The 13197-nt window shown below is 45.2% G+C and overlaps 1 protein-coding gene across 5 annotated transcripts in view; it reads left to right on the top strand.

The window, feature by feature from the left end:
* Window positions 1-13197, top strand: part of ADAR (adenosine deaminase RNA specific) — a 52258-nt gene that overhangs the window by 16315 nt on the left and 22746 nt on the right. For 4 of the 5 annotated variants that reach the window (XM_043455233.1, XM_043455243.1, XM_043455262.1 and 1 more), the window contains exon 2: window positions 6927-7261. The exons of the other annotated variant lie outside the window; for it this stretch is intronic. In XM_043455233.1, coding sequence (XP_043311168.1) covers window positions 7247-7261 — 15 coding nt within the window. In that variant the 5' untranslated portion in view covers window positions 6927-7246. The remainder of the gene's footprint in view (window positions 1-6926; window positions 7262-13197) is intronic. 5 annotated transcript variants of the gene reach the window in all.

A 13197-nucleotide genomic window follows, 5' to 3' on the forward strand; every position in this document is an offset into this window, starting at 1 on the left:
AAAATTCGGGGGGCAGGGGGACAGGGACTGCCCTCAGGCCTGCCTCGAACAGTACTGCACTTGTCCCCTCTGCTTCCTACAAGCCATGGAGATGAGGACATTGCCCTTGCTGGAAGCTGGGATGAGCCCAGCCACTCATAGGCTAGGTCCTAGGGGAGAGAAAGGAGGGAAGGCAGGAGTGAGAGGGAAGGTCCCCCCTTTGGACTTTGACTCAGTTCAGTTCAGTCGCTCAATTGTGTCCAACTCTTTGAAGACCCCATGGACTGCATGGACCCCATGCTTCCCTGTCCATCACCACCTCCCAGAGCTTGCTCAGACTCGTGTGCATCAAGTCAGTGATGCCATCCAACCATCTCATCCTCTGATGTCCCCTTTTCCTCCCACCTTCAATCTTTCCCAGCATCAGGGTCTTTTCAAATGAGTCAGTTCTTCTCATCAGGGAGCCAAAGGATTGGAGTTTCAGTTTTAGCATCAGTCCTTCCAGTGAATATTCAGGACTGATTTCCTTTAGGATGGACTGGTTGGATCTCCTTGCAGTCCAAGGGACTCTCAAGAGTCTTCTCCAACACCACGTTTCAAAAGCATCCATTCTTCAGCGCTCAGCTTTCTTTATAGTCCAACTCTCACATCCATACATGAGTACTGGAAAAACCATAGCTTTGACTAGACAGACCTTTGTTGGCAAAGTAATGTCTCTGCTTTTTAATATGCAGTCTAGGTTGGACATAGCTTTTCTTCCAAGGATCAAGTGTCTTTTAATTTCATGGCTGCAGTCACCATCTGCAGTGATTTAGGAGCCCCCCAAAATAAAATCTGTCACTGTTTCCATTGTTTCCCCATCTATTTGTCATGAAGTGATGCATCCGGATGCCATGATCTTGGTTTTCTGAATGTTGAGTTTTAAGCCAACTTTTTCCCTCTCCTCTTTCGCTTTCATCAAGAGGCTCAGTTCTTCGCTTTCTGCTGTAAGGGTGGTGTCATCTGCATATCTGAGGTTATTGATATTTCTTCTGGCAATCTTGATTTCAGCTGGTGCTTCATCCAGCCCAGCGTTTCTCATGATGTACTCTGCATATAAGTTAAATAAGCAGGGTGACAATGTATAGCCTTGACATACCCCTTTCCTGATTTGGAACCAGTCTGTTGTTCCGTGTCCAGTTCTAACTAGACTAACAGTCTAACTTTGACTCAGCTGAACCCAAATGTGGACCAGTTGCTGAGCCTCTCTGGCTAGAGCCAGACTAGCTCTGTCGGGTCCTTCTTGCCAGACCAACCTAGCATAGAAGATGTGGTTTCAGAATATCAGGACTTAGTGCATAAAACCACAAGCCGTGTAGTCATCTTGTGCGTGTGAAGTGTTTACGAGACTAAAGATACATTCACACTTTAAACTTACATGTAAAATACTCAGCACAGGCATGTAAGCCATTACTATTCATATTATTTTGGCATTATTACTAGTATTTCTTTAAAATATAGTACTTACCAAAATGCGTATAGATATTTGATAAATACTATTTTTCTTCCTTCGTTTACTGGGTAACTTTGAGCAGGTAGAGGCCACTTCTGGAGACCTGTGTTTTTTCTGGGGGTACCTGCGGCGTCTCTTGCTTTCTTGTAACTTCAAAAGCTAGTCTAGTCAATACCCTTAATAGAATATACATCAGCGTAAAGACAGCTGTGGAGCACTGCTCAACCAGTTGGGCAACTTTGCTATTCTGCCCACAGGAAGCCTCATAGGTTATCGAAGCAAGTCAGGTTATTATAGGAAGACCCTGGGAATTGTGAAAGTTATGTTGATATGGCAGTAGCTGTCTAGTAGAATAAAAAACCCAGTGATTAAATATTGAAACAATGAAAAAAGAAGGCAATAAATGTATGCCTAGCAACTCTATGAATTGCTTGCTACGTATTTCCTAGGAGTTAAGATAAGAACACGAGTTTATTTAGGTGCAGATCCTCTTCTAAAATAGTGCGCTAGTATTTAAAATAACTCAGTAATTCATTACTTTTTTGATAATGTGCTGCAAGTTCAGTCGCACACGTTCACAGGCAGTCCATTTTCGTTGCGGTATCTGCTGTAGGAGCGAATACTGAAGGAGTTTGCAGACGTCTGCTTTACAGCAGGGAGAGAGATGATCCAACTGGATACAGCCCATATGTGCAGAGAAGTCTGGTTACGGGAAATTACAGACCAGAAAGACTGTCGTTGTAAACATGCATCCCTGCACGCAGGAACGGGCTTCCCAGGTGGCTCTGGTGGTAAAGAACCCACCTGCCAGCCAGCGCAGGAGACGCAAAAGACACGGGTTTGATCCCCGAGTCGGTAGTATCCCCTGGAGGAGGGCATGGTAACCCACTCCAGTATTCTTGCCTGAAGAATCCCGTGGACAGAGGAGCCTGACGGGCTATGGTCCATAGGGTCGCGAAGAGTCAGACATTACTGAAGTGACTGAGCGTGCATGCACACGGGTAGTCAGGTTAAACAGAAAATCCACAACAAGCCAAGTTAATCATTACAAAGCGAGGTTAACAGTTATATATATGTAGTTCAAAAACAAGAGTAGCAGGGTCTGGAAACAAAAACCAACCTAGTAGTCCAGATGATAACACGTCCTTCCCCGTAACTGGGCAAGTCCAGGTCCCAGAGGCGCACATGGAGCCAGAACTTGTCAGTGTTATGTGGGAGCCAGATTTCTGAGGACACTGAATGGGGGGCTTTTGGAGTATTACCTAATTTTAGACAGTAACTCTTATCACTTAGGCAGTTGTTAGCAAGTAACCTTAGGTAGTATGTTCACAGGAGGTCCTGCATTTGGGGCTACTGCCAGGCAGCAGATAGTCGCAAGCTCCTGGGGAGGTATGCACCTGTGTTAGGAGAGCTGCATATATGTGTCCATGGAGGCTAGGTACACAGCAAGGGTGAGCACTGGTGAATTAACAGTGGAGATTTAGGGGTAGCTTTGACCATGTGTGGGCTTCACCGGTGGCTCAGATGGTAAAGAATCTGCCTGCAATGCAGGAGACCTGGGTTTGATCCCTGGGTCAGGAAGATCCCCTGGAGAAGGGAATGTCAATCCACTCTAGCATTCTTGCCTGGAGAATTCCATGGACAGAGGAGCCTGGCAGGCTACAGTCCATGGGGTGGCAAAGAGACACGACTGAGCGACTAATACTTTCACACTTGACCATGTTTGCTCATCTCTAATTTTCTGGCAATCAACACTGCGATTAAAGTGTTATTAATTAATACTTTAGGTTAATTTTTAAAAGAACTTCATCCAACTCGCCAGGCCCCTACAATAGAACAGTACAAAGACTGATGTCACCACCTCACAATCCTGTGGGAGCTGAAACAATCACTGAGGGCAAGGAGATGAAACATTTATGAATAAGACTATTTGCAGTTACTTGAGCTGCTGAGATTAAGTGACAAGTGCAGTTGTTCTTTCAAGGCATACACTGACTGTCTGTTCAGGAAACAAATTTCGCCTTCCTGCTTCCCCCAGGCATCCTGGGTTTGATTCAAAGCCACGGAGGCAACAGTGATGCAGCTTCCCTGCACAGTAGCTGTGATGAGTGCTTTTCTGGATCATTCTTGTGGAAGGGTGAGAGGCCTTGGGATTGTTTAGCTTGAAGGCAAGAGAGCAGAGGTGAGACGTAACTCATTTTACTTAAATGAAAAAGAGGAGACACTGGAGTTGCTGCAGGAAGAGTTTACTGTTTTTAACCTTTTAACATTGTGAAGTACAACACATACGTACAGAAAGGTGCATAAATCATCAGTGTTTGCCTTAATGAATTATTGGAAAGCCATGTATGTAGCCACCACCCAAGTCAAGAACTAGAATATCAGCAGCACCCAAAACATTCCTTTCCAGTCAAAACCTCTCCTTCCTGCCCTAGAGATAACCACCATCCTGTCTTTGATGCAGGGTATACTATAGTTGTTTTGCCTGGCTTGAGACTTATAAGTGGAACCATGTCACTTATGTATATGGCTTCTTTCACTGATTATCATGTTTAATGATTAACCACCTTGTTGCATGTGGTTATAGTTCTTTCATTTTTGTTGCTGTATAATATTCTCTCATAGGCAGATGTCACCATTTATCCATTTTCCTTTTGAAGAACATTTGGGTGGTTTCCAGTTGGGAGCTATAATGAATAATGCAACTACCAACTTCTTATATGTGTGTCCTGGTCTAGGAGTGAAATTGCTGAATTGCGGGGTGTGTAGATTCACACCTTTCCCAGGTTTCCTGTAATAACTAGGAGCTCTTCTGCACCCTTGCTCTCACGTGCTCTCATCAGCTGGTTAATGTGCTTATTTGATAATGGGCAGTAACTCACTGAGGCTTTGCTTTGCATTTCCTTAATGTGATAAGATAGAGCACTGTCTCTTCTGTGTACTGATATTTTTAATTTCCTCTTGTGACATTCCTGTGCCACTGTTTTGCCCATTGTTTTTTCTGCAGAGCAGTCTGTTATTCAGTCAGCTAACTAGCTCCCTGAAGGGAATGTGGGGAGTTCCCTGCCCCGGGAGAAGACTTTACAGCTCTAAAGGCAGATATATAAACAAGTAGTTCATAACATTGTGATGATCATGTGAAACATCAGTCTCCCCCACCAGGCTGACTGTTAGCTGAAGGGGCAGGACTCTTATTTGTCTCATGTCCTTAGTGCTTAACACAGTGTCTGGCATATGTTAGGTGTTTAGAGAAGTCTCTGTTAAATGAATGAAGAATGAGGCATTTTCAGAGGATGGTGAAAGTGCTCTAGTAGGGGTAAGTGTTGAGTAAGAGAGAAGCACCAAACAAGGAACCACAAATTGCACCCCTCCCCCACCGAAAGTGGGGCAAAGCTTCCCTTGGAGATAATATTTGAAGCAGATCTTGAAAGACTTCCACCAGAAGCTGTGGAGGAAGTATATTCAAGACTGGACTAGAATGCAGAAAGGCACTGAGAAGGAAGGAGCACACTACACTAGAAATGGGAAGTTGCCGGGGGAGAGGGGCGCTCACACCAGCTGGGTGAATGGAGTGAGAGGAGGTGTGAAAGGGCATCAGCTGGAGACAGTGCTGTGAAGGGACTGCCTTTAAATCTCATAAGCAGTTGTCCACTGGAAAAAAATGCACAACCTAAAAATTGAGCGCTGTGTTTTATTCAGCGGACAAAACTGAGGACTTAAGCCCAGGACACGGCCTCTCAGATAACTCTGAGAGACTGCTCCAGAGATAAGGGAGGTCCCAGGATATATAGGAGTTATTTCCACAAAGACCAGGTAGTCAGAACATCAAGAAATTATTGTTAATTAAAGAAAACTGGATATATCCTGTGTTTTCTCATCCTGAGTTTCCTCCAGGGGCACCATGACATGGAGGAGAGGGCTGCAGAGTTGGATGATTGGATGGTGGGCATTGTTTTTAGCCTGAGTTCCCTCAGGGCTCACTATTGGGATAGCTGTAATGTGATAACTTGATAGCTGCAGCGTCCTTTGCTTAACTGATATAGCAGGCAATATTTTTCATTCACACAGTGGGGATATAATTGAAATGAAATATAGAAAAAGAAATTTCTCACAGGTGAGCGGGGAAGAGAGCTGTTGAGCATTATAATTGATCTTTTCCCAGACATCTTGGACAAAATAGAGCAGGTATATAAGCCTGATCATGAAATCAATTGACAACAAAAAATTATCTTTTTGAAAGCCGTCATGTAACATGATTGAGTGTAGAGTGATAATTGAAGAGTGACTTTCTGCAGTCAGACCTGGATTTAGCAGCAGCACGGCCCCAGTGGAGCCTCCATTTCCACATCTGTAATTTGGAAATAATGCCCACCTTGCAGAGCTGTTGTGAAGATTAAGGAGATAAGGTGGGACTTCCCTGGCTGTCCAGTGGTTAAGACTCCCACTTCCACTGCAGGGGGTCGCCAATAAAAAAAGGAGATGAGGCATGTAAAGGACTTCACCCTTGCCTGGATGGATGCTGAAAGGTGGGATGGTTTTATGATATAGATCCTTAAGTCAGTTGCTGATATTATTATCTTGCTACTCCATGCTGGTTGTTATGTAGTCATGTTGATGCAGCCAAGATCTTGGCTTTGTCTGCTCACTAAAGCCAAATAAAAAATACAGAGTTTGGGGGAAGTAGAAAGGTGGCTTTAATCCTCAGCCAGTGGAAGGGAGAGCACAGTAGGCTTGTTCTTCAGGAACCGTGCCCCCCTTCCAGGAGGAATCTGGATTCCGTGGATGAGGCTCACAGTTAGGGGTCAGTGATGAGGAGCAAAGGTGGTAAGGGTCTTGTGTTCTTCCTCTTGCACTGTCCTTGGCTGCTGTCTGGTAGCCCAGTTGTTGGGTCCATAGTCTTTCTTGACTTGTAGTGTGGCCTCCTTTCTATAATGTAAAAAAAAAAAAAGTGAAGAACTACAAGGAGTGGTCTGCAAAGAGAGTGCTAGAAAGGTGAGCACCAAACACAGGATGTGATTAGCATAGCGTTGAAGGATAACAGATGCAGAAGGTAGCCCCTGCAAGGTCTGAGGTACAGGATTTAGTTTACAGATCAGGTTAGTCTTGGTTATTGACTACAGATCAGAAACAGTTAAAAAAAAAAAAGCACTCAGGGCAAGGGAAAAAAGACCTTTTCTGTTTTTTTTAAGTGCAACATCGGTTAATACGCTCGAGTATGGGTAAATAGTTCACAGTGAGGACAGTTAGTCACTTGAAGAGCTTTGGGCCCCCCTTCCACTTTAGAGACACGCGGTCACCTTAGAGAGGATCTGGGAGTAAGAAAACGGAGCCCTAGACTCTCCTCCAGCGCTAGGCTTCGCAGGGTGGCTTTGTTCTCAGTTCGCTTTATCCCGTGAGGGATTGACGAGCTCAGAATTTTATAGCTGTTTTCCTAAAGAAAGCGTATCTCGCCCAGTTCTCACGCAAGGAAAGGATTAAACTTGTACTCGGAACGAAACCAGACTTTCTTGGGCTCCTTTGCACAAGCCCCGCCCCTCGGCCAAACTTTCCAAAGAGGGAGGTCCGTTTGAAGAAACGAAAGTGAAATTGAACCGGAGCCATTTCCCAGCCCTGCTCCCGGCTTGAAGCTCCCGGCTCCCTGCTCCCGGGGCTTGAGTCGACTCCAGAGGCGCCCCCTGCGTCTGGGAGGCCCGCGGCCTGCCCTGGGAAAGGTCCAGCTGCGGAGGGTCGCGCTGCTGGCTGCGGGCAGGCACCGGAACATGCCTGGGGCGCGCCATGGACCCAAGACAGGTAAGCCCCTGGGGTTAGGGCCCAGAGCCGGCCGCCCGCAACCTGCTGGCCTGGGCTCATCTTATCCTCCACCCCGCCCCACCCCCTCCCGCGCCCCACGTCGCTGTTTTCCTGCTTAACATATGCGTATTGTGTGAGAGAGAGTGTTTTCTTGCCAAGCGAAATTGCTGTTCCAGGAACTCAGAAATTTGTGTCATGCTTATTAACTCTGTGTTGAGTAAGATGTGGAAGAGGATTTGTGAGGGAAATGCACCCCCTCCCCCAGAGGACCAAGGCCTGAGCCCAGGTCAAGACAGCCCCCCTCTGCTTTTCTGCTAGGACCCCATGGCGGCTCAGTCCCGCCTTTAGCCACCTCCCGCCCCCCGCCCCCCGCGCCCCCACCTTGGACAGCCTGATTAACGTTGAGCGTCTCCTCCTTAACTTGTAGGAAAAAGTTCATAGTGGCTTGATTCATTATCTCTAAAACCTGGAAAACCCTAGTGTCCTTCAACAGGTGATTAAACAAACTGGGGTACATCCATATAGTGGAAAACTGCTCAGCCACAAAGGGCAGGAAATACTGCTGTATGCAACAGCAGGGACAAATCAGATTCGTGATGCTGAGCAAAAGAAGCTGGACTTAAAACACTGCATATGAGTCCATTTAGATGACATTCTGGAAGAAAAACCTACAGGGACAGAAGATAGATCAGTTGTTCACAGGAGCTGTGTGTGGAGAAAGAAGCTGTTTACAAAGTGCATAAAAAACGTTTTTGGGAAAGGGAAATGTTCTGTATCTAGATCTCAGTGGTAGGTAGAGGGGTGTGTCTGCTTTGACTCTGTATGGTCAAAACTCAGAATTATACACCAAAAAGGGTCCATTTTACTGTATATAAATATACCTTAATTTTAAATACGTGTAAAGTATATGTACATGCATGTGTATGTGTGTGTGCATACATATATGTATACGTGTATGTATGTTTTTCCCTTCTTTAAAAGAATTAGGGACACTTGACTTGCGGGAAAAGCATTTTTTTTTTGCAAACCAATACATTACCCTGTGGAGCCCATGTGGTAAAGGTGGGGGCTTCTCTCTTAACCTTAAATATGTGAGAACAGGTTAAAGGGAGGCTTCGCAGGGCATAGTGACTTGTCACAGAGTTTGTGTAGTGCATGGGCATGAGGTTGGGTGAGGGGGGTGTTAAAGGAGTTAAGAATGATCGCCGTCAGGCTTGGTTTCCTCCTTTCTTCCTGCTCTCAGTCCCACTCTGTGACTCTCCACAGGGCCGTTCCCAAGTGATGGTTTGGCTTTTAGGAGATTTTAGGAGGTATAAAGGAAAAACTAATAATCTCTAATTTTTCTCTAAAATAACTGTTGTTAACAAATTTGTGTATCCCTTCCCTTGTCTCTTTTCTCTGTGTTCTTTCTATCGTGCATGCACATTCATGGTTTTTACCCCTTTTGTTTATGAAAAAAAGGGATTATAGCATACATATTTGTCTGCAGCTTGCTTTCTTTGTTAATTTAACATTATATCATTCCTAAGTAGATGACACCTCTTTTAAAAAACTGTGAGTATGGTTCCATAGCCTGAATGTGTCATGATTTGTTCTACTCTTCTTTAAATAGACATTCAAATATTTTACAAGTTTTGGCCAAGAAGCAGCAGTTTAGATCTAGAAAGCATTGAGCTAGAAACTGACTTCAGCCACTTTGAAACGAAGTTCTTTGACCAAGGTCACTCAAAGAGCTAATCAGAAATCCCCTGAAGTCCCCATGATTGAGGCCTGTGAGCCGAGCACTCACTGTGCTCACAAATACCTCAGCCCTGGAGAGGGAGGGGGGTTGTGTGCAGCAAGAGGAGCAAGAAAAGCAATGATGAGGTGAAGAGGTTGCATATCTAGCGATGGCTTGTTCATGCAGATGTTGGTTCAGGAGCAGCTTTGTGCCAGGTACTATAACTGAAGTGTATGTAGTCCTTGTCCCCCAGAGGCTTCCTCTCAAGTTGACTACAGCCTCCCCCACATATTACATGGAGACTATTGAGAGTAGAGACATTAGTATAAGTTCTAGGGCACCCAATATTATTAATCACCTTTGAGATACACTACAATCTGTATGTGACTGTATGTGCCATTAAGAAAATAATCAGTAGCCAAAAAAAAAAAATCAGTAGCTAAGATAAAAGGTAAAGTCCATGGTGTAAGAGGTGCGGGGTGGGAGGAGTTCAAGGAGAGGAAACCCTCACAGGCTGGGGTGTGCAGGAGTCAGAAGTCTCCTGGAGAAGGTGGCATCTAGAGAGATGTGTGGGGAAAGGACCCAAGTTGTAACAGGTGAAAGGAGGGGGAGAAGCAGGGAAGTTGCACGGGCATGTAGAGAGAGAGGGGGGAAGATGAGAGGCACAGTGGCAGCCCATGTGAGAGATAGTGAGGGGCTAGAACTGGGAAAAGACACATAAGAGAAAAGATAGAGGTGGTAGACCAGATAGGACTTTGCAACTACCTGATGAGATGTGGGGGGCAAGGGACTAAGGTAGGCAGGCAGCAGGGATGACTCAGGTTTCCAGCCTTAATACCTAAGAGGAGAGTGCTGCCATTAACAGTAATAAGAACAGGAGAAGGGGCTGGGAGAGGGGAAAGAATTAATTTGGTTGTGAATGTGTGTCATTTGAGGTAGTGGTCAAGAATCTAAGTGAACAAATCGTCTGAGCATTTGAAAATTCAAGTCTTAAGCTTCAGCACAGGTGGCAGCTGGAGATAACAGATTTGAACACTTTTTCTTAAAAGACCGGCTAAGGTTACGGGAGTGGGTGAAGTCAACCTGGGGAAGGAAGAAGAGAGTTGTAGACAAAACCTTGGGGACTGATTGTATCTAAGGGGTGAAAGAAAGGATAGGGACAGACAGAAGGAAAAAGAACGATGAGAGATCTTTGGTGCTGTGTCACCAAGCTGTGGGAGGATTTTTTAAAAAGAGAGCTCAATCCGCATTGAGTGGGTGTATATTTGTTGTACTGAACTGACCACCAAACAGCCCTGCAGACAAATTAAAGAGGAGTAGTTTATGTGGTCTTATTAGCATGAGGTCCATACCATTTCTGTCCTTTATTGAGCCCATCTTTGAATGAAATGTTCCCTTGGAATCTCTAATTTTCTTGAAGAGATCTCTAGTCTTATCCATTCTGTTGTTTTCCTCTATTTCTTTGCATTGATCGCTGAGGAAGGCTTTTTTATCTCTCCTGGCTATTCTTTGGAACTCTGCATTCATATGGGAATATCTTTCCTTTTCTCCTTTGCTTTTCCCTTCTCTTCACAGCTATTTGTAAGGCCTCCTCAGACAGCCATTTTGCCTTTTTGCATTTCTTTTCCATGGGGATGGTCTTGATCCCTGTCTCCTGTACAATATCACGAACCTCCGTCCATAGTTCATCAGGCACTCTGTCTATCAAATCTAGTCCCCTAAATCTATTTCTCACTTCCACTGTATAATCATAAGGGATTTGATTTAGGTCATGCCTGAATGGTCTAGTGGTTTTCCCTACTTTCTTCAATTTAAGTCTGAATTTGGCAATAAGGAGTTCATGGTCTGAGCCACAGTCAGCTCCCGGTCTTGTTTTTGCTGACTGTATAGAGCTTCTCCATCTATGGCTGCAAAGAATATTATCAGTCTGATTTCGGTGTTGACCATCTGGTGATGTCCATGTGTAGAGTCTTCTCTTATGGTGTTGGAAGAGGGTGTTTCCTATGACCATTGCGTTCTCTTGCAAAACTCTATTAGCCTTTGCCCTGCTTCATTCTGTGTTCCAAGGCCAAATTTGCCTGTTACTCCAGGTGTTTCCTGACTTCCTACTTCTGCATTCCAGTCGCCTATAATGAAAAGGAGATATCTCTTTTGGGTGTAAGTTCTAAAAGGTCTTGTAGGTCTTCGTAGAACCATTCAACTTCAGCTTCTTCAGCATTACTGGTTGGGGCATAGGCTTGGATTACAGTGATATTGAATGGTTTGCCTTGGAAATGAACAGAGATCATTCTGTCATTTTTGGGATTGCATCCAAGAACTGCATTTCAGACTGTTTTGTTGACCATGATGGCTACTCCATTTCTTCTAAGGGATTCCTGCCCACAGTAGTAGGCAAATTTGGAAAACTCAGCAGTGGCCACAGGACTGGAAAAGGCCAGTTTTCATTCCAGTCCCAAAGAAAGGCAATGCCAAAGAATGCTCGGACTACCACACAATTGCACTCATCTCACACGCTAGTAAGTAATGCTCAAAATTCTCCAAGTCAAGCTTCAGCAATACATGAACCATGAACTTCCAGATGTTCAAGCTGGTTTTAGAAAAGGCATAGGAACCAGAGATCAAATTGCCAACATCCACTACATCATCAAAAAAGCAAGAGAGTTCCAGAAAAACATCTATTTCTGCTTTATTGAGTATGCCAAAACCTTTGACTGTGTGGATCACAATAAACTGTGGAAAATTCTTCAAGAGATGGGAATACCAGACCACCTGACCTGCCTCTTGAGAAACCTGTATGCAGGTCAGGAAGCAACAGTTAGAATTGGACATGGAACAACAGACTGGTTCCAAATAGGAAAAGGAGTACGTCAAGGCTGTATATTGTCACCCTGCTTATTTAACTTATATGCAGAGTACATCATGAGAAACGCCAGGCTGGAAGAAGCACAAGCTGGAATCAAGTTTGCCGGGAGAAATATCAATAACCTCAGATATGCAGACGACACCACCCTTGTGGCAGAAAGTGAAGAGGAACTAAAAAGCCTCTTGATGAAAGTGAAGGAGGAGAGTGAAAAAGTTGGCTTAAAGCTTCTCATTCAGAAAACTAAGATCATGGCATCTTGTCCCATCACTTCATGGGAAATAGATGGGGAAACAGTGGAAACAGTGTCAGACTTTATTTTGGGGGGCTCCAGAATCATTGCAGATGGTGATTGCAGCCATGAAATTAAAAGACGCTTACTCCTTGGAAGGAAAGTTATGACCAACCTGGGGATAGCATATTTAAAAGCAGAGACATTACTTTGCCAACAAAGGTCCGTCTAGTCAAGGCTATGGTTTTTCCAGTGGTCACGTATGGATGTGAGTTGGATGGTGAAGAAAGCTGAGTGCCGAAGAATTGATGCTTTTGAACTGTGGTGTTGGAGAAGACTCTTGAGAGTCCCTTGGACTGCAAGAAGATCCAACCAGTCCATCCTGAAGGAGATCAGTCCTGGGTGTTCATTGGAAGGACTGATGCTGAAGCTGAAACTCCAATACTCTGGCCACCTGATGCGAAGAGCTGACTCATTGGAAAAGACCCTAATGCTGGGAGGGATTGGGGGCAGGAGGAGAAGGGGACGACAGAGGATGAGATGGCTGGATGGCATCACCAACTCAATGGACATGGGTTTGGGTGGACTCTGGGAGTTGGTGATGGACAGGGAGGCCTGGTATGCTTCGATTCATGGGGTCGCAAAGAGTCGGACACGACTGAGCGACTGAACTGAACTGATTAGCATGAGGCAGTATCCTTCTCCAGCACCATTTGGAAGTTTTGGAACAGAAAAAGGGGAGAGCAGGCCTTCGGTGGAGAAGGGAACTGACCCTGAGATGCAGGCTGAACGAGGAGGTGTTTGGCTGACCCGCAGCTACAGGGGGCGGGAGTGGACGTCACGTGAGCAGCAGGTCCCACAGGGGGAGGGAGTGGATGTTGTAGAAACACAGGGAAGTTGCCATTGGAGAAGAGCAGGAGTCAGCAAACTGCAACCCACAGCCAACTGCAGCCCTCCCCTGGTTTTATAGAGGAAGTGCTACAGATGACCGTCCTACCGGCCCTTTACAGAAAACGTTTGCTGACCCTGGAAAAGAGTTTCAGGGTTGGAGGTTCAGTGGTCAAGTAACAGTGAGATTGAATTAGGAGCTGGACATGCCACTTGTGTGGCTGAGAAGCGGAGGT

Source organism: Cervus canadensis, chromosome 2 (assembly GCF_019320065.1).
Source record: "Cervus canadensis isolate Bull #8, Minnesota chromosome 2, ASM1932006v1, whole genome shotgun sequence".
NCBI classification, from domain to species: domain Eukaryota; kingdom Metazoa; phylum Chordata; class Mammalia; order Artiodactyla; family Cervidae; genus Cervus; species Cervus canadensis.